General features: G+C 44.8%; 1 protein-coding gene across 1 annotated transcript in view; it reads right to left on the reverse strand.

Moving 5' to 3' along the window:
* srrm3 (serine/arginine repetitive matrix 3) overlaps positions 1–26768 on the reverse strand; it is a 304377-nt gene that overhangs the window by 69268 nt on the left and 208341 nt on the right. The window contains exons 5-6 of the mRNA XM_034177539.1: positions 14415–14495; positions 14044–14112 (exon numbers count right to left, since the gene is read on the reverse strand). Of these exons, the coding sequence (XP_034033430.1) occupies positions 14044–14112; positions 14415–14495 (150 nt within the window). The remainder of the gene's footprint in view (positions 1–14043; positions 14113–14414; positions 14496–26768) is intronic.

Consider the following 26768-nt stretch of genomic DNA (forward strand, 5'->3'; position numbering starts at 1 on the left):
ATTGACGAGATAATCTATCTCACTCACATAAAGAAGGAATCATATCCTTAAACCTAGTTACAGCGCTTTCTGAAAGACGTCTACTGTAATGAAACTTATTCCCCACTACTGGGTAGTCCATCAGAGTAAATGTTATTAAGAAATGATCAGACAGAAGGGGGTTTTCAGGGAATACTGTTAAGTCTTCAATTTCCATACCATAAGTCAGAACAAGATCTAAGGTATGATTAAAGTGGTGGGTGGACTCATTTACAATTTGAGCAAAGCCAATCGAGTCTAACAATAGATTAAATGCAGTGTTGAGGCTGTCATTCTCAGCATCTGTGTGGATGTTAAAATCGCCCACTATAATTATCTTATCTGAGCTAAGCACTAAGTCAGACAAAAGGTCCGAAAATTCACAGAGAAACTCACAGTAACGACCAGGAGGACGATAGATAACAACAAATAAAACTGTTTTTTGGGACTTCCAATTTGGATGGACAAGACTAAGAGACAAGCTTTCAAATGAATTAAAGCTCTGTCTGGGTTTTTGATTAATTAATAAGCTGGAGTGGAAGATTGCTGCTAATCCTCCGCCTCAGCCCATGCTACGAGCATTCTGGCAGTTAGTGTGACTCGGGGGTGTTGACTCATTTAAATTAACATATTCATCCTGCTGTAACCAGGTTTCTGTAAGGCAGAATAAATCAATATGTTGATCCATTATTATATCATTTACTAACAGGGACTTAGAAGAGAGAGATCTAATGTTTAATAGACCACATTTAACTGTTTTAGTCTGTGGTGCAGTTGAAGGTGCTACCGACTACAAGGGCCTGGCTAGCTGTAGGATTTTCCAAGGTGCGGAGCCAAGTCTCCAATTCGCCCAGCCTGGCCTCCAAAGCTACGAATAAGCTACACTTATTACAAGTACCATTACTGCTAAAGGAGGCTGAGGAATAACTAAACATTTCACACCCAGAGCAGAAAAGTGCAGGAGAGACAGGAGAAGCCGCCATGCTAAACCGGCTAAGAGCTAGTAGCTGCGCTAAGCTAGCGGATTCCTAAAAACACGCAAAGTGAACAATGTGTAAATAATTTAGAGGTGATTCAGCAGAGGGAGTGCTTTAGTTAAGGCACGTGAAGATTACACTGTGAAACAAATCGTTATCTAGTTAACTAGATCAATCTAACTGCGCAGATTAAACAGCTAACAGATACAACAAAACACCGCTGTGCTCCGGAACAGGAAGTGATACAATACCGCAGTGAGAGCCAACCACCAGTAGAGGCCAGTAGAGGATAGATAAAGCTGGGTATCATCTGCTTAACAATGAAAATTTAAGCAATGCTTTCTAATAACACTGCCTAAGGGAAGCATGTATAAAGTGAATAAAATTGGTCCTAGCACAGAACCTTGTGAAACTCCATAATTAACCTTAGTCTGTGAAGAAGACTCCCCATTTACATGAACAAATTGTAATCTATTAGATAAATATGATTCAAACCACTGCAGCGCAGTGCCTTTAATACCTATGGCATGCTCTAATCTCTGTAATAAAATTTTATGGTCAACAGTATCAAAAGCTGCACTGAGGTCTAACAGGACAAGCACAGAGATGAGTCCACTGTCTGAGGCCATAAGAAGATCATTTGTAACCTTCACTAATGCTGTTTCTGTACTATGATGAATTCTGAAACCTGACTGAAACTCTTCAAATAGACCATTCCTCTGCAGATGATCAATCAATCAATCAATCAATCAATTTTTTTATATAGCGCCAAATCACAACAAACAGTTGCCCCATGGCGCTTTATATTGTAAGGCAAGGCCATACAATAATTATGTAAAACCCCAACGGTCAAAATGACCCCCTGTGAGCAAGCACTTGGCTACAGTGGGAAGGAAAAACTCCCTTTTAACAGGAAGAAACCTCCAGCAGAACCAGGCTCAGGGAGGGGCAGTCTTCTGCTGGGACTGGTTGGGGCTGAGGGAGAGAACCAGGAAAAAGACATGCTGTGGAGGGGAGCAGAGATCGATCACTAATGATTAAATGCAGAGTGGTGCATACAGAGCAAAAAGAGAAAGAAACAGTGCATCATGGGAACCCCCCAGCAGTCTACGTCTATAGCAGCATAACTAAGGGATGGTTCAGGGTCACCTGATCCAGCCCTAACTATAAGCTTTAGCCAAAAAGGAAAGTTTTAAGCCTAATCTTAAAAGTAGAGAGGGTGTCTGTCTCCCTGATCTGAATTGGGAGCTGGTTCCACAGGAGAGGAGCCTGAAAGCTGAAGGCTCTGCCTCCCATTCTACTCTTACAAACCCTAGGAACTACAAGTAAGCCTGCAGTCTGAGAGCGAAGCGCTCTATTGGGGTGATATGGTACTACGAGGTCCCTAAGATAAGATGGGACCTGATTATTCAAAACCTTATAAGTAAGAAGAAGAATTTTAAATTCTATTCTAGAATTAACAGGAAGCCAATGAAGAGAGGCCAATATGGGTGAGATATGCTCTCTCCTTCTAGTCCCCGTCAGTACTCTAGCTGCAGCATTTTGAATTAACTGAAGGCTTTTTAGGGAACTTTTAGGACAACCTGATAATAATGAATTACAATAGTCCAGCCTAGAGGAAATAAATGCATGAATTAGTTTTTCAACATCACTCTGAGACAAGACCTTTCTGATTTTAGAGATATTGCGTAAATGCAAAAAAGCAGTCCTACATATTTGTTTAATATGCGCTTTGAATGACATATCCTGATCAAAAATGACTCCAAGATTTCTCACAGTATTACTAGAGGTCAGGGTAATGCCATCCAGAGTAAGGATCTGGTTAGACACCATGTTTCTAAGATTTGTGGGGCCAAGTACAATAACTTCAGTTTTATCTGAGTTTAAAAGCAGGAAATTAGAGGTCATCCATGTCTTTATGTCTGTAAGACAATCCTGCAGTTTAGCTAATTGCTGTGTGTCCTCTGGCTTCATGGATAGATAAAGCTGGGTATCATCTGCGTAACAATGAAAATTTAAGCAATACCGTCTAATAATACTGCCTAAGGGAAGCATGTATAAAGTGAATAAAATTGGTCCTAGCACAGAACCTTGTGGAACTCCATAATTAACTTTAGTCTGTGAAGAAGATTCCCCATTTACATGAACAAATTGTAATCTATTAGACAAATATGATTCAAACCACCGCAGCGCAGTGCCTTTAATGCCTATGGCATGCTCTAATCTCTGTAATAAAATTTTATGGTCAACAGTATCAAAAGCAGCACTGAGGTCTAACAGAACAAGCACAGAGATGAGTCCACTGTCCGAGGCCATAAGAAGATCATTTGTAACCTTCACTAATGCTGTTTCTGTACTATGATGAATTCTAAAACCTGACTGAAACTCTTCAAATAGACCATTCCTCTGCAGATGATCAGTTAGCTGTTTTACAACTACCCTTTCAAGAATTTTTGAGAGAAAAGGAAGGTTGGAGATTGGCCTATAATTAGCTAAGATAGCTGGGTCAAGTGATGGCTTTTTAAGTAATGGTTTAATTACTGCCACCTTAAAAGCCTGTGGTACATAGCCAACTAACAAAGATAGATTGATCATATTTAAGATCGAAGCATTAAATAATGGTAGGGCTTCCTTGAGCAGCCTGGTAGGAATGGGGTCTAATAAACATGTTGATGGTTTGGATGAAGTAACTAATGAAAATAACTCAGACAGAACAATCGGAGAGAAAGAGTCTAACCAAATACCGGCATCACTGAAAGCAGCCAAAGATAACGATACGTCTTTGGGATGGTTATGAGTAATTTTTTCTCTAATAGTTAAAATTTTGTTAGCAAAGAAAGTCATGAAGTCATTACTAGTTAAAGTTAATGGAATACTCGGCTCAATAGAGCTCTGACTCTTTGTCAGCCTGGCTACAGTGCTGAAAAGAAACCTGGGGTTGTTCTTATTTTCTTCAATTAGTGATGAGTAGAAAGATGTCCTACTTTTACGGAGGGCTTTTTTATAGAGCAACAGACTCTTTTTCCAGGCTAAGTGAAGATCTTCTAAATTAGTGAGACGCCATTTCCTCTCCAACTTACGGGTTATCTGCTTTAAGCTACGAGTTTGTGAGTTATACCACGGAGTCAGGCACTTCTGATTTAAAGCTCTCTTTTTCAGAGGAGCTACAGCATCCAAAGTTGTCTTCAATGAGGATGTAAAACTATTGACGAGATACTCTATCTCACTTACAGAGTTTAGGTAGCTACTCTGCACTGTGTTGGCATATGGCATTAGAGAACATAAAGAAGGAATCATATCCTTAAACCTAGTTACAGCGCTTTCTGAAAGACTTTTAGTGTAATGAAACTTATTCCCCACTGCTGGGTAGGCCATCAGAGTAAATGTAAATGTTATTAAGAAAGATGATCAGTTAGCTGTTTTACAACTACCCTTTCAAGAATTTTTGAGAGAAATGGAAGGTTGGAGAATGGCCTATAATTAGCTAAGATAGCTGGGTCAAGTGATGGCTTTTTAAGTAATTGTTTAATTACTGCCACCTTAAAAGCCTGTGGTACATAGGCAACTAAGAAAGATAGATTGATCATACACTCAACAAAAATATAAATGCAACACTTTTGGTTTTGCTCCCATTTTGTATGAGATGAACTCAAAGATCTAAAACTTTTTCCACATACACAATATCACCATTTCCCTCAAATATTGTTCACAAACCAGTCTAAATCTGTGATAGTGAGCACTTCTCCTTTGCTGAGATAATCCATCCCACCTCACAGGTGTGCCATACCAAGATGCTGATTAGACACCATGATTAGTGCACAGGTGTGCCTTAGACTGCCCACAATAAAAGGCCACTCTGAAAGGTGCAGTTTTATCACACAGCACAATGCCACAGATGTCGGAAGGTTTGAGGGAGCGTGCAATTGGCATGCTGACAGCAGGAATGTCAACCAGAGCTGTTGCTCATGTATTGAATGTTCATTTCTCTACCATAAGCCATCTCCAAAGGCGTTTCAGAGAATTTGGCAGTACATCCAACCAGCCTCACAACCGCAGACCACATGTAACCACACCAGCCCAGGACCTCCACATCCAGCATGTTCACCTCCAAGATCGTCTGAGACCAGCCACTCGGACAGCTGCTGAAACAATCGGTTTGCATAACCAAAGGATTTCTGCACAAACTGTCAGAAACCGTCTCAGGGAAGCTCATCTGCATGCTCATCGTCCTCATCGGGGTCTCGACCTGACTCCAGTTCGTCGTTGTAACCGACTTGAGTGGGCAAATGCTCACATTTGCTGGCGTTTGGCACGTTGGAGAGGTGTTCTCTTCACGGATGAATCCCGGTTCACACTGTTCAGGGCAGATGGCAGACAGCGTGTGTGGCGTCGTGTGGGTGAGCGGTTTTCTGATGTCAATGTTGTGGATCGAGTGGCCCATGGTGGCGGTGGGGTTATGGTATGGGCAGGCGTCTGCAATGGACGAAGAACACAGGTGCATTTTATTGATGGCATTTTGAATGCACATAGATACCGTGACGAGATCCTGAGGCCCATTGTTGTGCCATACATCCAAGAACATCACCTCATGTTGCAGCAGGATAATGCACGGCCCCATGTTGCAAGGATCTGTACACAATTCTTGGAAGCTGAAAATGTCCCAGTTCTTGCATGGCCGGCATACTCACCGGACATGTCACCCATTGAGCATGTTTGGGATGCTCTGGACCGGCGTATACGACAGCGTGTACCAGTTCCTGCCAATATCCAGCAACTTTGCAGAGCCATTGAAGAGGAGTGGACCAACATTCCACAGGCCACAATTGACAACCTGATCAACTCTATGCGAAGGAGATGTGTTGCACTGCATGAGGCAAATGGTGGTCACACCAGATACTGACTGGTATCCCCCCCCAATAAAACAAAACTGCACCTTTCAGAGTGGCCTTTTATTGTGGGCAGTCTAAGGCACACCTGTGCACTAATCATGGTGTCTAATCAGCATCTTGATATGGCACACCTGTGAGGTGGGATGGATTATCTCAGCAAAGGAGAAGTGCTCACTATCACAGATTTAGACTGGTTTGTGAACAATATTTGAGGGAAATGGTGATATTGTGTATGTGGAAAAGGTTTTAGATCTTTGAGTTCATCTCATACAAAATGGGAGCAAAACCAAAAGTGTTGCGTTTATATTTTTGTTGAGTGTATTTAAGATCGAAGCATTAATTAATGGTAGGGCTTCCTTGAGCAGCCTGATAGGAATGGGGTCTAATAGACATGTTGATGGTTTGCAGGAAGTAACTAATGAAAATAACTCAGACAGAACAATCGGAGAGAAAGAGTCTAACCAAATACCAGCATTACTGAAAGCAGCCGAACATAAAGATATGTCTTTGGGATGGTTATGAATAATTTTTTTTCTAATAGTTAAAATTTTATTTGCAAAGAAAGTCATGAAGTCATGAAGCCAACTGAGTCTAATAATAGATTAAATGCATTGTTGAGGCTGTCATTCTCAGCATCTGCTTATTACAAGTACCGTTACTGCTAAAGGAGGCAGAGGAATAACTAAACATTTCACACCCAGCGCAGAAACGTGCGGGAGAGACAGGAGAAGCCGCCATGCTAAACCGGCTAAGCGCTAATAGCTGCGCTAAGCTAGCGGATTCCTAAAAACACACAAAGTGAATAATGTGTGAATAATTTAGAGGTGATTCAGCAGAAGGAGTGCTTTAGTTAAGGCACGTGAAGATTACACTGTGAAATAAATCGTTATCTACTTATCTAGATCAGTGTAATTACGCAGATTAAACAGCTAACAGATACAGCAAAACACTGCTGTGCTCCGGAACAGGAAGTGATACAATACCGCAGTCCCTTGATGGACCAGACCCAGCAGCAGAGGCTAGCTCTGGGGAAATGGAACGTCAACTCATTGTGGGGGAAGGAGCAGGAACTTGTGTGGGAGGTGGGGTGATACCAGTTAAATCTGGTGGGTCTTGCCTCCATGCACAGCCTCGACTCCGGAACCACTCTCCTTGATAGGGGTGGGACCTTATTGTTCTCTGGAGTTGCCCAGGGTGTGAGGCGCCAGGCAGGTGTGGGGACATTCATGTTTTGCTGGCTGAGCGCTGCTACATTACCCCAGTAGATGAGAGGGTCACCTCCCTGCACCTTCAGGTGGCGGGGGGGTGCTTTGACTGTTGTTTGTGTGTATGCACCAAACAGTAGTTCAGAGTAGTCTGCCTTCTGTATCTGTTAGCTGTTTAATCTGCGCAGTTAGATTGATCTAGTTATCTAGATAACGATTTGTTTCCCAGTGTAATCTTTACGTGCCTTAACTAAAGCACTCCTTCTGCTGAATCACCTCTAAATTATTTACACATTATTCACTTTGCGTGTTTTTAGGAATCCGCTAGCTTAGCGTAGCTACTAGCTCTTAGCCGATTTAGCATGGCGGCTTCTCCTGTCTCTCCCGCACTTTTCTGCTCTGGGTGTGAAATGTTTAGTTATTCCTCGGCCTCCTTTAGCAGTAATGGTACTTGTAATAACTGTAGCTTATTCGTAGCTTTGGAGGCCAGGCTGGGCGAATTGGAGACTTGGCTCCGCACCGTGGAAAATTCTACAGCTAGCCAGGCCCCTGTAGTCGGTGCGGACCAAGGTAGCTTAGCCGCCGTTAGTTACCCCCTGGCAGATCCCGAGCAGCCGGGAAAGCAGGCCGACTGGGTGACTGTGAGGAGGAAGCGTAGCCCTAAACAGAAGCCCCGTGTACACCGCCAACCCGTTCACATCTCTAACCGTTTTTCCCCACTCGGCGACACACCCGCCAAGGATCAAACTCTGGTTATTGGCGACTCTGTTTTGCGAAATGTGAAGTTAGCGACACCAGCAACCATAGTCAATTGTCTTCCGGGGGCCAGAGCAGGCGACATTGAAGGAAATTTGAAACTGCTGGCTAAGGCTAAGCGTAAATTTGGTAAGATTGTAATTCACGTCGGCAGTAATGACACCCGGTTACGCCAATCGGAGGTCACTAAAATTAACATTAAATCGGTGTGTAACTTTGCAAAAACAATGTCGGACTCTGTAGTTTTCTCTGGGCCCCTCCCCAATCAGACCAGGAGTGACATGTTTAGCCGCATGTTCTCCTTGAATTGCTGGCTGTCTGAGTGGTGTCCAAAAAATGAGGTGGGCTTCATAGATATTTGGCAAAGCTTCTGGGGAAAACCTGGTCTTGTTAGGAGAGACGGCATCCATCCCACTTTGGATGGAGCAGCTCTCATTTCTAGAAATCTGGCCAATTTTCTTAAATCCTCCAAACCGTGAATATCCAGGGTTGGGACCAGGAAGCAGAGTTGTAGTCTTACACACCTCTCTGCAGCTTCTCTCCCCCTGCCATCCCCTCATTACCCCATCCCCGTAGAGACGGTGCCTGCTCCCAGACTACCAATAACCAGCAAAAATCTATTTAAGCATAAAAATTCAAAAAGAAAAAATAATATAGCACCTTCAACTGCACCACAGACTAAAACAGTTAAATGTGGTCTATTAAACATTAGGTCTCTCTCTTCCAAGTCCCTGTTGGTAAATGATATAATAATTGATCAACATATTGATTTATTCTGCCTTACAGAAACCTGGTTACAGCAGGATGAATATGTTAGTTTAAATGAGTCAACACCCCCGGGTCACACTAACTGTCAGAATGCTCGTAGCACGGGCCGGGGCGGAGGATTAGCAGCAATCTTCCATTCCAGCTTATTAATTAATCAAAAACCCAGACAGAGCTTTAATTCATTTGAAAGCTTGACTCTTAGTCTTGTCCATCCAAATTGGAAGTCCCAAAAAACAGTTTTATTTGTTATTATCTATCGTCTACCTGGTCGTTACTGTGAGTTTCTCTGTGAATTTTCAGACCTTTTGTCTGACTTAGTGCTTAGCTCAGATAAGATAATTATAGTGGGCGATTTTAACATCCACACAGATGCTGAGAATGACAGCCTCAACACTGCATTTAATCTGTTATTAGACTCTATTGGCTTTGCTCAAAAAGTAAATGAGTCCACCCACCACTTTAATCATATCTTAGATCTTGTTCTGACTTATGGTATGGAAACAGAAGACTTAACAGTATTCCCTGAAAACCCCCTTCTGTCTGATCATTTCTTAATAACATTTACATTTACTCTGATGGACTACCCAGCAGTGGGGAATAAGTTTCATTACACTAGAAGTCTTTCAGAAAGCGCTGTAACTAGGTTTAAGGATATGATTCCTTCTTTATGTTCTCTAATGCCATATACCAACACAGTGCAGAGTAGCTACCTAAACTCTGTAAGTGAGATAGAGTATCTCGTCAATAGTTTTACATCCTCATTGAAGACAACTTTGGATGCTGTAGCTCCTCTAAAAAAGAGAGCTTTAAATCAGAAGTGCCTGACTCCGTGGTATAACTCACAAACTCGTAGCTTAAAGCAGATAACCCGTAAGTTGGAGAGGAAATGGCGTCTCACTAATTTAGAAGATCTTCACTTAGCCTGGAAAAAGAGTCTGTTGCTCTATAAAAAAGCCCTCCGTAAAGCTAGGACATCTTTCTACTCATCACTAATTGAAGAAAATAAGAACAACCCCAGGTTTCTTTTCAGCACTGTAGCCAGGCTGACAAAGAGTCAGAGCTCTATTGAGCTGAGTATTCCATTAACTTTAACTAGTAATGACTTCATGACTTTCTTTGCTAACAAAATTTTAACTATTAGAGAAAAAATTACTCATAACCATCCCAAAGACGTATCGTTATCTTTGGCTGCTTTCAGTGATGCCGGTATTTGGTTAGACTCTTTCTCTCCGATTGTTCTGTCTGAGTTATTTTCATTAGTTACTTCATCCAAACCATCAACATGTTTATTAGACCCCATTCCTACCAGGCTGCTCAAGGAAGCCCTACCATTATTTAATGCTTCGATCTTAAATATGATCAATCTATCTTTGTTAGTTGGCTATGTACCACAGGCTTTTAAGGTGGCAGTAATTAAACCATTACTTAAAAAGCCATCACTTGACCCGGCTATCTTAGCTAATTATAGGCCAATCTCCAACCTTCCTTTTCTCTCAAAAATTCTTGAAAGGGTAGTTGTAAAACAGCTAACTGATCATCTGCAGAGGAATGGTCTATTTGAAGAGTTTCAGTCAGGTTTTAGAATTCATCATAGTACAGAAACAGCATTAGTGAAGGTTACAAATGATCTTCTTATGGCCTCGGACAGTGGACTCATCTCTGTGCTTGTTCTGTTAGACCTCAGTGCTGCTTTTGATACTGTTGACCATAAAATTTTATTACAGAGATTAGAGCATGCCATAGGTATTAAAGGCACTGCGCTGCGGTGGCTTGAATCATATTTGTCTAATAGATTACAATTTGTTCATGTAAATGGGGAATCTTCTTCACAGACTAAAGTTAATTATGGAGTTCCACAAGGTTCTGTGCTAGGACCAATTTTATTCACTTTATACATGCTTCCCTTAGGCAGTATTATTAGACGGTATTGCTTAAATTTTCATTGTTACGCAGATGATACCCAGCTTTATCTATCCATGAAGCCAGAGGACACACAGCAATTAGCTAAACTGCAGGATTGTCTTACAGACATAAAGACATGGATGACCTCTAATTTCCTGCTTTTAAACTCAGATAAAACTGAAGTTATTGTACTTGGCCCCACAAATCTTAGAAACATGGTGTCTAACCAGATCCTTACTCTGGATGGCATTACCCTGACCTCTAGTAATACTGTGAGAAATCTTGGAGTCATTTTTGATCAGGATATGTCATTCAAAGCGCATATTAAACAAATATGTAGGACTGCTTTTTTGCATTTACGCAATATCTCTAAAATCAGAAAGGTCTTGTCTCAGAGTGATGCTGAAAAACTAATTCATGCATTTATTTCCTCTAGGCTGGACTATTGTAATTCATTATTATCAGGTTGTCCTAAAAGTTCCCTAAAAAGCCTTCAGTTAATTCAAAATGCTGCAGCTAGAGTACTGACGGGGACTAGAAGGAGAGAGCATATCTCACCCATATTGGCCTCTCTTCATTGGCTTCCTGTTAATTCTAGAACAGAATTTAAAATTCTTCTTCTTACTTATAAGGTTTTGAATAATCAGGTCCCATCTTATCTTAGGGACCTCGTAGTACCATATCACCCCAATAGAGCGCTTCGCTCTCAGACTGCAGGCTTACTTGTAGTTCCTAGGGTTTTTAAGAGTAGAATGGGAGGCAGAGCCTTCAGCTTTCAGGCTCCTCTCCTGTGGAACCAGCTCCCAATTCAGATCAGGGAGACAGACACCCTCTCTACTTTTAAGATTAGGCTTAAAACTTTCCTTTTTGCTAAAGTTTATAGTTAGGGCTGGATCAGGTGACCCTGAACCATCCCTTAGTTATGCTGCTATAGACGTAGACTGCTGGGGGGTTCCCATGATGCACTGTTTCTTTCTCTTTTTGCTCTGTATGCACCACTCTGCATTTAATCATTAGTGATCGATCTCTGCTCCCCTCCACAGCATGTCTTTTTCCTGGTTCTCTCCCTCAGCCCCAACCAGTCCCAGCAGAAGACTGCCCCTCCCTGAGCCTGGTTCTGCTGGAGGTTTCTTCCTGTTAAAAGGGAGTTTTTCCTTCCCACTGTAGCCAAGTGCTTGCTCACAGGGGGTCGTTTTGACCGTTGGGGTTTTACATAATTATTGTATGGCCTTGCCTTACAATATAAAGCGCCTTGGGGCAACTGTTTGTTGTGATTTGGCGCTATATAAAAAAATTGATTGATTGATTGATTGATCAAGGACCTTGACTTTCACTGCCGCCCATGGGCCAGCACACCTGACCTTAGCGGTTCCCCCTGCGGATGGTAAGCGCACTGGGTAGAGATGGAAAGTTGCCTTTACAGGCTGTGCCCGACCGGGCTCTATTGGTAAGCCTGGCCACCATGCACTCACTGACTGGCCCCCTGTCCAGGCCTGGGTCCAGATGGGGGCCCCGAACTTCCTCCGGGCCAGGTCACATTTTTTTTCCTCGTTTATTCATGGGGTGTTTCTGAACCATTCTTAGTGGCGTTTTACATGCTCCAAATGCATGTGCACTTTACATGTTAGAATGGACTCCATAGATTGTCAAGATAGGGCCCCCCTACGTTTAAGTAAGATCTTGCTGAATGTGTACAGCTCTACCACAGGCCTGGATCCAGACCGGTTTGGACAGATGCAGTTGCATCGGTCAGATTTTTTTTACACATCGTTCGTCATTTGTAAAAAAAAAAAATCCCGACAAGTGCCGAACGTGTCCCCGCGGTGAACACAGCTTTTGATTTGATCCCACAATACACCATGTAGGTGGATCAAAACAAACATAGTCCAGTCGAGTCAATGATCATGGCATCCAGGAAAAAAGTTGTGCAAGGAAAACTGGGCGCTTATTTCAGCAAGAAACGGTGAGTGGTTTATAAATAGTTTTCAGACAATAGTGTGTTTGAAAGGCTGTTTGAAAGGTGTTTGACTGAAATTACATTTTCGGTGGTTTTCTGCATACATGTCAACCTATACGGATTGTCCGTAAATTATACAGATTTTTCCGGGTTTCAGAGTCATATGGACGTACAAATAAAGTCAGATATTCAGGGTTTGGTCTGCAGCGGCTCTGTAATCAACCGTTTCTGCAGCGTGACTCCACTTTGAAGCGTGAACCATTGAAGCAATGCTTCGAACCACTGGCTCGTTGGTTCTTTGATTCGCTGCTCTTCAGAAATGGCAAGTCCACTTCTTAACCCCTCTCAAAGCCATTAAAATACCATGATTCACTTTTGTGTGTATTAAAGTCACTAACTGGGACTCTTGTCTTGTTGCAGTCAAGAAACGAGAATCGTCCTCCGTTCCGTTGGCACCGCTCCAAACGCTGCGCGGCTCTCTGCTGAGACAGAGTCGCTCGGAATTAATAACTTCAAAACGAATTGCCGCTTTAAATAAAATGACACCTCTTACAAATGTTGTATTACAGACAAGAAACTACAATCTACTAAAACGTTTTTTCCTCCCAAAATGAGACGTGCTGTATTTCTTTACAAATTCCATCCTGACGTGCTGTAAGAGCTCAGCTCAGATATATGGAAAGACATTCATGCCAATAATATCTGAAAGGAAATGCTTTTGACAAAAACTACAGATTTTGTTTATTCCTATTTATGTTCAGAGATCAAGGATCCACCATGTAGAGTTTATTATGTCCAAAATTTAAGGATCCAGTGACCAATTTCATATTTATTTAAGACAATAAAATGTTGTTCATTTTCAATTTAATCGTCTTATAAAGCGCCAAATCACAACAAAATCCCTCTCAAGCTGCCTCACATATACCAGTTCAACATAAAAAAATTAAAATAAATAAAAATTAAAAAATTCAAATACATAATTAAAAACAGAAATGAATGAAACAGATAAAAATAAAAAACTATTCACAAGAAAGAGAATAAAAATAGGCTTTAAGTCTTGACTTAAAAATGTCCACGGACTCCGACTGTCTCATGGTCGCAGGAAGACCGTTCCACAGAGCGGGTGCACGATAAGAAAAAGCCGAATAAAAGAATGAAGATTACTGAATAACAAGACACGTCGATTTTTATTTTATCATTGGGCAAAAATGCATCTGTCAGATTTTCACTCTGGATCCAGCCCTGTACCACCACAGACTATTCTCTTTCTTTCTTTATTTCTTACTTAGACACAAAAGAAGAAGATCACATGATTTGGTCAAAATTGTTGTACATCATCTTAATCACCACATTACTGTTTTTTACCCCTAAAACTTGAGCTGTGAACACAATTCTAAAAGCATTTTCACGTATGACAGCCCCTCCTCAAATCTGTAATGCCAGGATTTCAACAATTCATTCAACAAATATATATAGAGTAAACATGCACATTAGCACAGGTGTGCACATCATCACTGTGTGATAAAGTACAAAAGTCTTTGATGGCGAGTGTCATGTGAGTGGACACGTACCTGTCTCGCTTGTGTTTCTTCCCACTCTTTTTCTTCTTCTCTCTGCGGGTGGGTGAGGAGCTGCAAAGTCTATTGAAGGAGAGAGAAAAAAATTGAACAGCAGAACTACAATCCGAGTCTCAAAATGCTGCTAAATTTGTCTTTTTCATGCATCAATCTCAAAGCGGATCATTGTGAGTGACGCTGCAGCAGCTCAGCAGATTTTCACCGCTAAACTCTATTCATCCCTCCATCTCTCTCTTCTGTCAGTCAAACAACTCCCCCCCCCCCCCCCCCCCCCCCCCCCCCGCCACCCCGTCTTCTCAAAGCAAGTATCTGATGGCTTATTTACTAAATCCAAGAAAAATAATTGGGATTCCACATTCACTAACCGACTTCTTTTGCGGCCAGATTTCTTCTTCTTCCTTTTCTTTGGCCGAGGGGATGGTGAGCTGCTCGATTTCTTCTTTACTCTAAATTATTCAGACACAGACATCAAAGCAGAAATAACTTATAGTCAGCGGTTAGTGTCATTGTCTGCAAGTGCTTGGTTTGATTGTTTGGTCGATAAATTCGGAAAAATGTAGAATGCCCAGTTGAAATTTTTTGAAAATCTGACGAATATTATTCATTTGCACAAAAAAGGTTGACTGATAGAAGGATGGCCAGATGGACACACAGGCAGCATGCGTTTCTTTCTGACCTCACGGCCAACGGAGGATAATTAGAGAAAAGTACAATATGTGTGTGTATCTTCTGTAAACAGGAAAGAATCACTTCAAGGAAGCTGTGCTGAAATTCACTCCGTTCTGTGGAGTGACATGTCCAGGAAAACCAAAAACCTCATTGAGCAGCCACATGTTAGTTTTCAAACATAAATAATCATCAGTGTTTATCTGCAGCTGCAGCAGGAAGAACACTGGTACCTGAAATCAGTTTAACCTTGATGGATTTTATTGAGAAACACCCGAAGCCTGTGTGGAGAATATGGGCGACAGATTAAATTCTCACTGGTCAGGTGGCAGCGTGTCGACACATTATCTGTATGTGCAAATTATCTACACGTGCACAACTCAAAACATTCATTCTGAGCCTTTTCTTTCACAGCGGGCAACAATTTAGAAATAAAAGGTGAGTAAACTCAAAAACATCACTATGTACTTGTAAATTGTGTCTTCGGACTCTGTAAATATACCTTCAGTGGTGGAACTAAAAGTTACTAAATGCCTCTTAAACTGGCTTCAGTCAGGAGGATATATCAGATCATGTCGTTTCCCATTTGTATTTATATTAGCAAGGTATCTTAAGAACGCTTAATCTAAATTTGATCACATTTGGCAGGTACATTGGGCCTATGGACAGGAAGAAGTGATTTGATTTTGGTTGAGATCAGTCAATGATCACAGTCAGAGGTCAAGTTCAAATTTACAGCCCCACACTAATACAGTACCAGCCAAAGGTTCGCACATACTTTCCATTCAATTGAACCTTTGCCTGGTACTGTTTATAGGAAAATGGCTAACTTCATGCAAATGAGTTCAGATGATTTTTTTTATACATACATTTGATGAACATGACTGTTTGAAAGTCCATGTAACATTGTCTGTATGCCTGATATTTTGGAATGAGGTTTTGCTCTGCTCTCTGGGCGCCTTTGCTCTACAACCCCAATTCCAATGAAGTTGGGACGTTGTCTAAAATGTAAATAAAAACGGAATACAATGATTTGCAAATCCTCTTCAACCTATATTCATTTGAATACACCACAAAGACAAGATATTTAATGTTCAAACTGATAAAATTTATTGTTTTTGTACAAATATTTGCTCATTTTGAAATGGATGCCTGCAACATGTTTCAAAAAAGCTGGGACAGTGGTATGTTTACTACTGTGTTACATCACCTTTCCTTCTAACAACACTCGATAAGCGTTTTGAGAACTGAGGACACTAATTGTGAGAGTCATGATTGGATATAAAAGGAGCATCTCCAAAAGTCTCAGTCATTCACAAGCAAAGATGGGGCGAGGATCACCACTTTGTGAACAACTGTGTGAAAAAATAGTCCAACAGTTTAAGAACAATGTTTATCAACATTCAACTGCAAGGAATTTAGGGATTCCATCATCTACAGTCCATAATATAATCAGAACTTTCTACACGTAAGCGGCAAGGCCGAAAACCAACATTGAATGCCCGTGACCCTCGATCCCTCAGGCGGCACTGCATTAAAAACCGACATAATTGTGTAAAGGATCTTACCGTGTGGGCTCAGGAACACTTCAGAAAACCACTGTCAGTTAGTTCGTCACTACAAGTGCAAGTTAAAACTCTACCATGCAAAGCGAAAGCCATACATCAACAACATCCAGAAATGCTGAAATGCTTCTCTGGGCCAGAGCTCATTTGAAATGGACAGACGCAAAGTGGAAAAGTGTGCTGTGGTCTGATGAGTCCACATTTCAAATTGTTTTTGGAAATCATGGATGTCGTGTCCTCTGGACAAAAGAGGAAAAAGATCATCCAGATTGTTACCAGTGCAAAGTTCAAAAGCCAGCATCTGTGATGGTATGGGGGTGTGTTAGTGCCCTTGGCATGGGAAACTTATACACCTGTGATGGCACCATCAATGCTGAAAGGTACATCCAGGTTTTGGAGCAACACATGCTGCCATCCAAGCAACGTCTTTTTCAGGGACGTTCCTGCTTATTTTAGCAAGACAATGCCAAGACACATTCTGCACGTGTTACAACAGTGTGGCTTCATAGTAAAAGAGTGCAGGTACTAAACTGGCCTGCCTGCAGTCCAGACCTGTCACCCATTGAAAATGTGTGGCGCATTATGAAGCACAAAATATGACAACGGAGACCCTGAACTGTTGAACAAATGAAGTCGTACATCAAGCAAGAATGGGAAAGAATTCCACCTACAAAGCTTCAACAATTAGTGTCCTCAGTTCCCAAAGGCTTATTGAGTGTTGTTAGAAGGAAAGGTGATGTAACACAGTGGTAAACATACCACTGTCCCAGCTTTTTGGAAACTATATTTGTACAAAAACAATAAATTTTATCAGTTTGAACATTAAATATCTTGTCTTTGTGGTGTATTCAATTGAATATAGATTGAAGAGGATTTGCAAATCATTGTATTCTGTTTTTATTTACATTTCAGACAACGTCCCAACTTCATTGGAATTGTGGTTGTAGTTCTGTTTGCATTTCCAGGTTATGTATCATCTGCTGGTTTGTGAGACGCTGTATGTTTAGCCCCAGTCACAACCCACCGTGCGTTTTTTTTTGCCGTACATTTTCTGCGGATGCCAAGGCCACTATGTTTTTGTGAAAATGTACGGAGGCAGTAGCAAGAGGAGGGAGGGAGTACGTTCAACGCATGTCTCTAGGAGTGTAACGATAAAGAGAGTTGACAATAAAGCAGTGTGTGTGTGTGTGTGGGGGGTCGCTTTTCTTTTTTATGAGCGGGACTGGAGCGGCAGGTGTTTTTAGGCGTCGGCGACGCATGACCATGTCCAGCCTGCAGCGGTCAGTTGTATGAGTGTTTACTTGCCTGGAAAAGTTACAGCTAGTTAACAGACTGAAGTTGTGGAGTGTGTGTTGCTGACGTTTGGAAATAAAGTCCAAGTTCAAGTGAGAAGCTGCGTTGTGCATGCAAGTCTGTCGGCCTCCATAGTATGAGGTGAGTGCCGTAATCCGTACTGCCTACGTACGGATTTGGTTAATTCAATAGTAATTGAATGAAAATGTGCTGCTTTGAATCCGTACTGAGGCAGTACTCACAACGTGTGTCATCTGTACTGCTGGTGAATCCGCAGCCTGACCGCAGCGAAAGTTCTGCATGCACTAAAACCTCTACAGCATGTCTGCGTGTGTCTGTGTGCTCCTAAATTCGTACTGAGGCAGTACTTATGACGTACGGATCTCCAAATTTAGCCCACGTTTTTGCAAGTGGACTGCATGCACGTGCAAATACGGCAGGTTGTGACCTCGGCTTTTCTCACAGCATGCTGTGCAGCACAGAGCAGGTTCTTTATGCTAAATGATCTCTTCAAAGCTTTCTGCTTTGGAATCAGTTTATCCATAAAGACCACACACAGCAAAAAATAAAGCTTTACAAAATTAGTAGGGGTGTCGGAAAAAATCCATTCACGTCCGAATCGCGATTCTTATTTATTATGATTCTGAATCAATCCAAAATGTCTAAGAATCAATTTTTTCAAAAGCATTTTTTAAACATTTTCTTGCTTACTCACTGCGTGTACTGTTTGTCAGGCAACGGCTTCCGTACTACAGCGTCCCCGCTAGGGGAGGGTCCAGCGTGCTTCAAACATTCGTGAGCTGCAGCTTAGCATGGCGGACGAAGAGCTAATTCAGCCAGCACCGTCTTTGCTGAAGGCAAATGTTTGGGCGCATTTTGGATTTTATTATTTGCTGCGTAAGAAGGAGCTTGACATGACTTATGCAGTGTGCAAAATCTGCAAAATGAAAGTCAGGTACTTCGGAAACACTTAAAATCCGCAAGCCCACATGCTACGTCGTCACCCGGAGCTAAAAGAGGGGAGCAGCGGTATCTGCCGACTACTGACCAGCGCTTCGCTAAATTGCCAGCCAACTCCAAATGAGCAAAGCAGATTAAGTAAATTTACATCTAGAATCACTTGATTAACCTTGTAAAGCTGCATTTTCTTAAACATAAACATTTTTTAAGTAATATAACTATTTCTCAGAGTTCTTTCAATCGAAAATCAATTCTGAATCGAATCGTCACCCAAGAATAGGAATCGAATTGAATCGTGAGTTGTTGAACGATTCACATCCCTAAAAATTAGAGTCAAATTTTCAGAGTTTACTTCAACTTTTACTGATTGGAAAAGTGATTTAACACTGTACATGTAGTCTGTAAGCACAATGTCCATTTTGATCTGACTAGAACCACTTAAGGGGGACAAACAAGGCTCAGAATGCCACGGGCTACACAAAAGGTTTGTTGGCCACCCCTGAGTGGCAGCTACAGCCAGGTCAATGACAGATTACACAGGGGTCACCATTTAAAATGTTCCGGTCACACTGAAGAGCATGCTGATGTGGGGCTGTCTGATCAGGGGGTTTTAATTGTTCTGTGCTGTGTTTCGTGTCTTTTCTGTCATGTGCGTTTCTGTTCCTCCTATCTCCGGTCTGCATGTGTGGGTGTGGCTCTTCTGTCCTGTGTGTGTGCATGCGGTCACACCTGTTTCATGTCTGTTCTGCTGCGTGTGTAAGTGTGTTTCTGCCTCCCAGCCTCTCGAGTCCTGTGTGGGTGGATGTGTGTAGCCTGGTGTGTGTGTGTGTGTGTGTGTGTGTGCGCACACTCCCGGACCGTGTCTGGGTTCAGCTGTCTTGTGTCTCGTTTGTATCTGGTGGTCCTATATGTGTGTGTGTACCTGTCATCCGGCTGTCTGCATGTTTGTTTCAGGGACGTGACTTGCGGCGTCCTTTGTGTCTTGTGTGTCTGAAGTCTTGTCGTTATTTCCCTGTTTTATGTTCACCCCCCGTCCTTCACTGACTCATGATTCAGCAAGTTTATTCCATGTTCCTTGTTTTCGTTTTGTAGTTTGGTTTGGGTGTGCACATGTGCTTCCGTAGCGTGACTCCTGTCAGGCGATGTCCAATTGTTTGTTCTCAAAGCTGTCTGGATAACGTGTATTCAGTCTGTCCACTCACCTCATTTTGGCAGGGAGCAGACAGAGGTCTGCTGTATGTGTCCTTTGATGTTTTACTGTCAGAACCCCCGCGGAGTAAGAAGCCAGGCTGAACCGAAAAAGCCTAATGGTGCCCTGACACAAGCATGTTTTTGATTCACGCAACAGCACAGCCTGTGTTGTGCTGGAGAGTAAACTCATCTTTAACAGGTGCAGACAGGATGCCAGAGGGGCGCTGGTGCATGCTATTGTGCACAGAGAATTTTGAAATGTTCAAAAAATCTTTCATGCACAAATGTCGTGCTATGTGGCGCGATCTAATCGCCAACACAATGTGCAGCTCATCAAGTGGAGTAAAGAAGAATTGAACAGAGCGAGTGGTCACGTCAGCGAAAGAAGGAAAAAGCTTGCAACTGTTTTATCAAGCCATGACAATGTAAACAAGACAAATAATGACCTTTTCAGACTCACTCTCACACCTGCTGGTTTCCCTCAGTCCCGTGTTTTTTGTGTGGACTCAGTATTTTTGTTGTGACCCCCTCTGCACCTGTTTATGCTGTGTAGCTCACCTTTGGCTTATTAAAGCTTTTTGGATTTTGTACACTCATCCCTTTGTGTCGTGGCTGTCCTGCATATATTGGGCTCAATTCATACTCAGTCCACAGTGACCATAACATATACAACCCCTGGCAAAAATTATGGAATCACCGGCCTCGGAGGATGTTCATTCAGTTGTTTAATTTCGTAGAAAAAAAGCAGATCACAGACATGACACAAAACTAAAGTCATTTCAAATGGCAACTTTCTGGCTTTAAGAAACACTATAAGAAATCAGGAAAAAAAATTGTGGCAGTCAGTAACGGTTACTTTTTTAGACCAAGCAGAGGGAAAAAATATGGAATCACTCAATTCTGAGGAAAAAATTATGGAATCATGAAAAAGAAAAGAACGCTCCAACACATCACTAGTATTTTGTTGCACCACCTCTGGCTTTTATAACAGCTTGCAGTCTCTGAGGCATGGACTTAATGAGTGACAAACAGTACTCTTCATCAATCTGGCTCCAACTTTCTCTGATTGCTGTTGCCAGATCAGCTTTGCAGGTTGGAGCCTTGTCATGGACCATTTTCTTCAACTTCCACCAAAGATTTTCAATTGGATTAAGATCCGGACTATTTGCAGGCCATGACATTGACCCTATGTGTCTTTTTGCAAGGAATGTTTTCACAGTTTTTACTCTATGGCAAGATGCATTATCATCTTGAAAAATGATTTCATCATCCCAAAACATCCTTTCAATTGATGGGATAAGAAAAGTGTCCAAAATATCAACGTAAACTTGTGCATTATTTGATGATGTAATGACAGCCATCTCCCCAGTGCCTTTACCTGACATGCAGCCCCATATCATCAATGACAGTGGAAATTTACATGTTCTCTTCAGGCAGTCATCTTTATAAATCTCATTGGAACGGCACCAAACAAAAGTTCCAGCATCATCACCATGCCCAATGCAGATTCAAGATTCATCACTGAATATGACTTTCATCCAGTCATCCAGTCCACAATTGCTTTTCCTTAGCCCATTGTAACCTTGTTTTTTTCTGTTTAGGTGTTAATGATGGCTTTCGTTTAGCTTTTCTGTATGTAAATCCCATTTCCTTTAGGCGGTTTCTTACAGTTCGGTCACAGACGTTGACTCCAGTTTCCTCCCATTCGTTCCTCATTTGTTTTGTTGTGCATTTTTGATTTTTGAGACATATTGATTTAAGTTTTCTGTCTTGATGCTTTGATGTATTCCTTGGTCTACCACTATGTTTGCCTTTAACAACCTTCCCATGTTGTTTGTATTTGGTCCAGAGTTTAGACACAGCTGACTGTGAACAACCTGTTGTGTTGGCCGCCAGAAGAGGAGGTACTGCTGGCCCACCACCAGAGGGTGCCCTGCCTGAAGTGCGGGCTTCAGGCATGAGAGGGCGCTGCCGCCACGGACACAGCCGGGGGTGACAGCTGTCACTCATTATCTCTTGACAGCTGTCACCCATCCATGCTTCATCATCTCACTCCATAAAACCCGGACGTCATCTCCACCTCATTGCCGAGATATCGTCGAACCGTTAAGGTAACGTTCTCAGCCTCGTCCTTTGTCATATTACCTTTGTTTAGTGAACTCGTTTTTGCAGCTGTTTTCCTGCGGAGTGTTATCTGGGGATTGGCGTGACCGGCGACAGCTTCGCTTTACTTCCCCACCAGATAAGTACTGAGACAGGAGCTGCACAAGTGTGTGTTGAGGTGGAGGTGGACTCTCCATCGTTGTTGTTACTGGGTGTGCACACACCCATATCTTATTATCTCTGCTCCCTGCCAGCAGTACGAGATCCGACCTTCGAGGACGGTGGCCACCTGGAGACTCGGGACTTGGCGGCTCCAGTATTCTCCGGGTTTAGGTGGCGGAGGAAATCGTGTGGTTCCGGTTCATCTCAGGACAGACATCTTCTATCCTCGAGCCTGCCCACACATCACCCTTGTGATTGACTGTCTGCAAAATTTCACATTCCTCTGTGTTGTGGTTGTGCTCATTCACAACAGTAAAGTGTTCATATTCGACTCTTTCATTGTCCGTTCATTTACGCCCCCTGTTGTGGGTCCGTGTCACTACACTTTCACAACAGGATATCTCGGCCAGCGTCATGGATCCCGAGGGGCGTCACCCATCTGTTGGACAGCCAATGGAAGAGCAGGGTGCACAGGCGTCTGCAGGAGGCGTGCTCGGTGAGTTGCAGCAATTCCTCACCGCCTTTACCGCTCAGCTGGATTTGATGACCGAGCAAAACGTCATCCTTAATCGCAGGATGGAGGCTCTCACCGCACAGGTGGAAGCGCGCGATCAGAGCGCTGCTGCGGCTCCTCCTCCTGCCGACCCGGTGCCGGATATAAACGTTCCACTGGTCGTTCAACGAACCCCCCCACCATCCCCTGAAGCATACATAAGTCCCCCAGAGCTGTACGGGGGTTGTGTGGAGACGTGCGCGGACTTTCTGATGCAGTGTTCGCTTGTCTTTGCACAACGACCCGTGATGTACGCGTCTGACACCAGCAGGGTGGCTTATGTAATTAACTTGCTTCGTGGTGAGGCACGCGCTTGGGCTACAGCGCTTTGGGAGCAAAACTCACGGCTCCTTACCACTTATACTGGGTTTGTGAGGGAGTTCATAACAGTGTTTGATCACCCTAACAGAGGAGAGACTGCTTCAACAGTGCTGCTGTCAATGCGACAGGGGCACCGGAGTGCAGCCGAATATGCAGTCGACTTCCGCATCGCGGCTGCGAGGTCCGGCTGGAATAATGTTGCGCTCCGCGCCGCCTTCATAAACGGAATGTCGTCGGTCCTGAAGGAGCACCTGGTAGCTAAGGAAGAACCGCGGGATTTAGATGGGCTTATCGATCTCGTTATACAGTTAGACAATCGGTTGGAGGAACGCCGTCGGGAGCGAGATGAAGGACGTGGCCGGACACGCGCCATCCCTCTCCCTTCCGGGTTTGAAAAGGTTCTGCCCTCCCCACGCTCCACAGCCTCAACGCTCCGTGTGGCTACAGCTCCCCCTGCTGATGAAGCTATGGACACGAGCAGGGCCACATTTAGACCACCTATCAGACAGCGGAGGCTGGCCCGCGGGGAGTGTTTTATCTGCGGTTCAAATGAGCACATGCAGAGAGACTGCCCCAAGCGGTTAAACACCAACGCCCGCCCCTAGAAACTGGGCTAAGGGTGGGCCAAGACATTCACGTGGGACATACACATATTTCCACACGACTCCCAGTTACAATCCTAAGCGGAGATTTAACCCTTCAAGCCTCAGCACTGGTGGACACGGGGTCAGAAGGGAATCTGCTGGACAGCAGATGGGCAAGGGAGGTAGGGCTCCCTCTGGTGGTGCTCCCTTCGCCATTGCAGGTGCGGGCACTAGATGGCACCCTTCTCCCTTTAATCACACACAAGACACAACCAGTAACTCTGGTGGTGTCTGGAAAACATCGGGAGGAGATCGAGTTTTTTGTGACTCCTTCTACCTCCCGTGTGATTTTGGGCTTCCCGTGGATGTTGAAACACAATCCCCGGATTGATTGGCCGTCTGGGGTGGTGGTTCAGTGGAGTGAAACCTGCCATCGGGTGTGTTTAGGATCCTCGGTTCCTCCTGGTTTACATGCTAAGGAGGAGGTCAAAGTCCCTCCCAATCTGACGGCGGTGCCAGTTGAGTACCACGATCTTGCTGACATCTTCAGCAAGGATCTGGCACTCACCCTTCCCCCGCACCGTCTGTACGATTGTGCCATTGATTTGATTCCAGGCGTTGAGTTCCCGTCCAGCAGGCTGTACAACCTCTCACGACCTGAGCGCGAATCAATGGAGAGCTACATCCGGGACTCATTAGCTGCCGGGCTCATCCGGAACTCCACCTCCCCGATGGGTGCAGGTTTCTTTTTTGTGGGCAAGAAAGATGGCGGACTCCGTCCATGCATTGATTACAGGGGGCTGAACGAGATTACGGTTCGCAACCGATACCCGTTGCCGTTGTTAGATTCCGTGTTCACCCCCCTGCATGGAACCAAAATCTTTACTAAGCTGGATCTTAGGGATGCGTATCACCTGGTTCGGATCCAGAAGGGAGACGAGTGGAAGACGGCATTTAACACCCCGTTAGGTCACTTTGAGTATCTGGTCATGCCATTCGGCCTCACCAACGCCCCCGCGACGTTCCAAGCCTAGGTTAACGATGTCTTGCGGGACTTCCTGCACCGATTCCTCTTTGTATATCTGGACGATATTCTCATCTTTTCTCCGGATACTGAGACTCATGTCCAGCATGTACGTCAGGTCCTGCAGCGGTTGTTGGAGAACCGGTTGTTTGTGAAGGGCGAGAAGTGCGAGTTTCACCGCTCTTCTTTGTCCTTCCTGGGGTTTATCATCTCCTCTAACTATGTTGCCCCTGATCCGGCCAAGGTTGCGGCAGTGAGAGATTGGCCCCAACCAACAAGCCGTAGGAAGCTGCAACAGTTCCTCGGCTTCGCTAATTTCTATAGGAGGTTCATTAAGGGCTACAGTCAGGTAGTTAGCCCACTGACAGCCCTGACCTCTCCAAACGTCCCCTTCACCTGGTCGGATCGGTGCGAAGCCGCGTTCAAGGAGTTGAAACGACGGTTCTCTACTGCGCCAGTTTTGGTGCAGCCCGACCCTAGCCGCCAGTTTGTGGTTGAAGTGGACGCCTCGGACTCAGGGATAGGAGCCGTGCTATCCCAGAGCGGAGAGACCGATAAGGTTCTTCAGCTGTGTGCCTACTTTTCTCGCAGGTTGACCCCGGCTGAACGGAACTATGACTTCGGCAATCGAGAACTCCTTGCGGTGAAAGAGGCTCTTGAGGAGTGGAGACACCTGTTGGAGGGAGCGTCTGTGCCGTTCCCCGTTTCCCGGTTTTCACTGACTATCGGAACCTGGAGTATATCAGGACCGCCAAGCGGCTGAACCCCAGGCAAGCCCGCTGGTCGCTGTTCTTTGGGCGTTTTGACTTCCGGATCACCTATCGCCCCGGGACCAAGAACCAGAGATCGGATGCCTTGTCCCGGGTACACGAAGAGGAGGTCAAAACTGCGCTGTCGGATCCACCGGAGCCCATCCTTACTGAGTCCACTATCGTGGCCACCCTCACCTGGGACGTGGAGAAGACCGTCCGGGAGGCCCTGGCATGAAGCCCGGACCCGGGAACTGGACCAAAGGACAGACTATACGTCCCACCAGAGGCCAGGGCTGCGGTCCTAGACTTCTGTCACGGTTCCAAGCTCTCCTGTCATCCGGGGGTGCGAAGGACCGTGGCAGTTGTCCGGCAGGGCTTCTGGTGGGCGTCTATGGAGGCCGACGTCCGGGAGTACATCCAGGCCTGCACCACCTGCGCCAGGGGCAAGGCTGACCACAGGAAGTCCCAAGGACTGCTCCAACCGCTTCCTGTGCCTCATCGCCCCTGGTCCCACATCGGCCTGGATTTTCTCACGGGCCTCCCGCCGTCCCAGGGCAACACCACCATCCTCACGATAGTGGACCGGTTCTCCAAGGCGGCCCACTTCGTGGCCCTCCCGAAGCTCCCTACAGCCCAGGAGACAGCGGACCTCCTGGTCCACCACGTCGTCCGTCTGCATGGGATACCTACTGACGTTGTCTCGGATCATGGTCCCCAGTTTTCCTCTCATGTCTGGAGGAGTTTCTGCAGGGAACTGGGGGCCACCGTGAGCCTCTCGTCCGGGTACCACCCACAGACGAACGGACAGGCAGAACGGGCCAACCAGGAGTTGGAACAGACCCTCCGCTGTGTGACATCCGCGCACCCGACGGCCTGGAGCAACCACCTGGCTTGGATCGAGTATGCACATAACAGCCAGGTGTCTTCTGCCACCGGCCTCTCCCCGTTTGAGGTGTGTTTGGGGTACCAGCCCCCATTATTTCCCGTGGTTGAGGGAGAGGTCGGTGTGCCCTCGGTCCGGGCCCACATTCGGAGGTGCCGTCAAGTGTGGCGCACCGCCCGTTCTGCCTTGTTGAAGGCCCGGACGAGGGCCAAGACCCATGCAGACCGCCGGCGGTCCCCAGCCCCTGCATACCAGCCCGGGCAGGAGGTGTGGCTATCGACGAAGGACATCCCGCTTCAGGTGGAATCACCGAAACTGATGGACAGGTTCATCGGACCCTTCAGAATCCTCAAGGTCCTCAGCCCTGCCGCAGTGAAGCTCCAACTCCCAGCTTCACTGCGGATCCACCCGGTATTCCACATCTCCAGGATCAAACCACACCACACCTCACCCCTCTGTGCTCCCGGTCCGGCGCCGCCTCCTGCCCGGATCATTGACGGGGAGCCGGACGGGGAGCTGGACAGTGCGCGGGCTCCTGGACGTCCGTCGAATGGGCCGGGGGTTCCAATATCTGGTGGACTGGGAGGGGTATGGACCCGAAGAACGCTCCTGGGTGAAGAGGAGCTTCATCCTGGATCCGGCCCTCCTGGCCGATTTCTACT

Source organism: Thalassophryne amazonica, chromosome 9 (assembly GCF_902500255.1).
Source record: "Thalassophryne amazonica chromosome 9, fThaAma1.1, whole genome shotgun sequence".
Lineage (NCBI taxonomy): Eukaryota > Metazoa > Chordata > Actinopteri > Batrachoidiformes > Batrachoididae > Thalassophryne > Thalassophryne amazonica.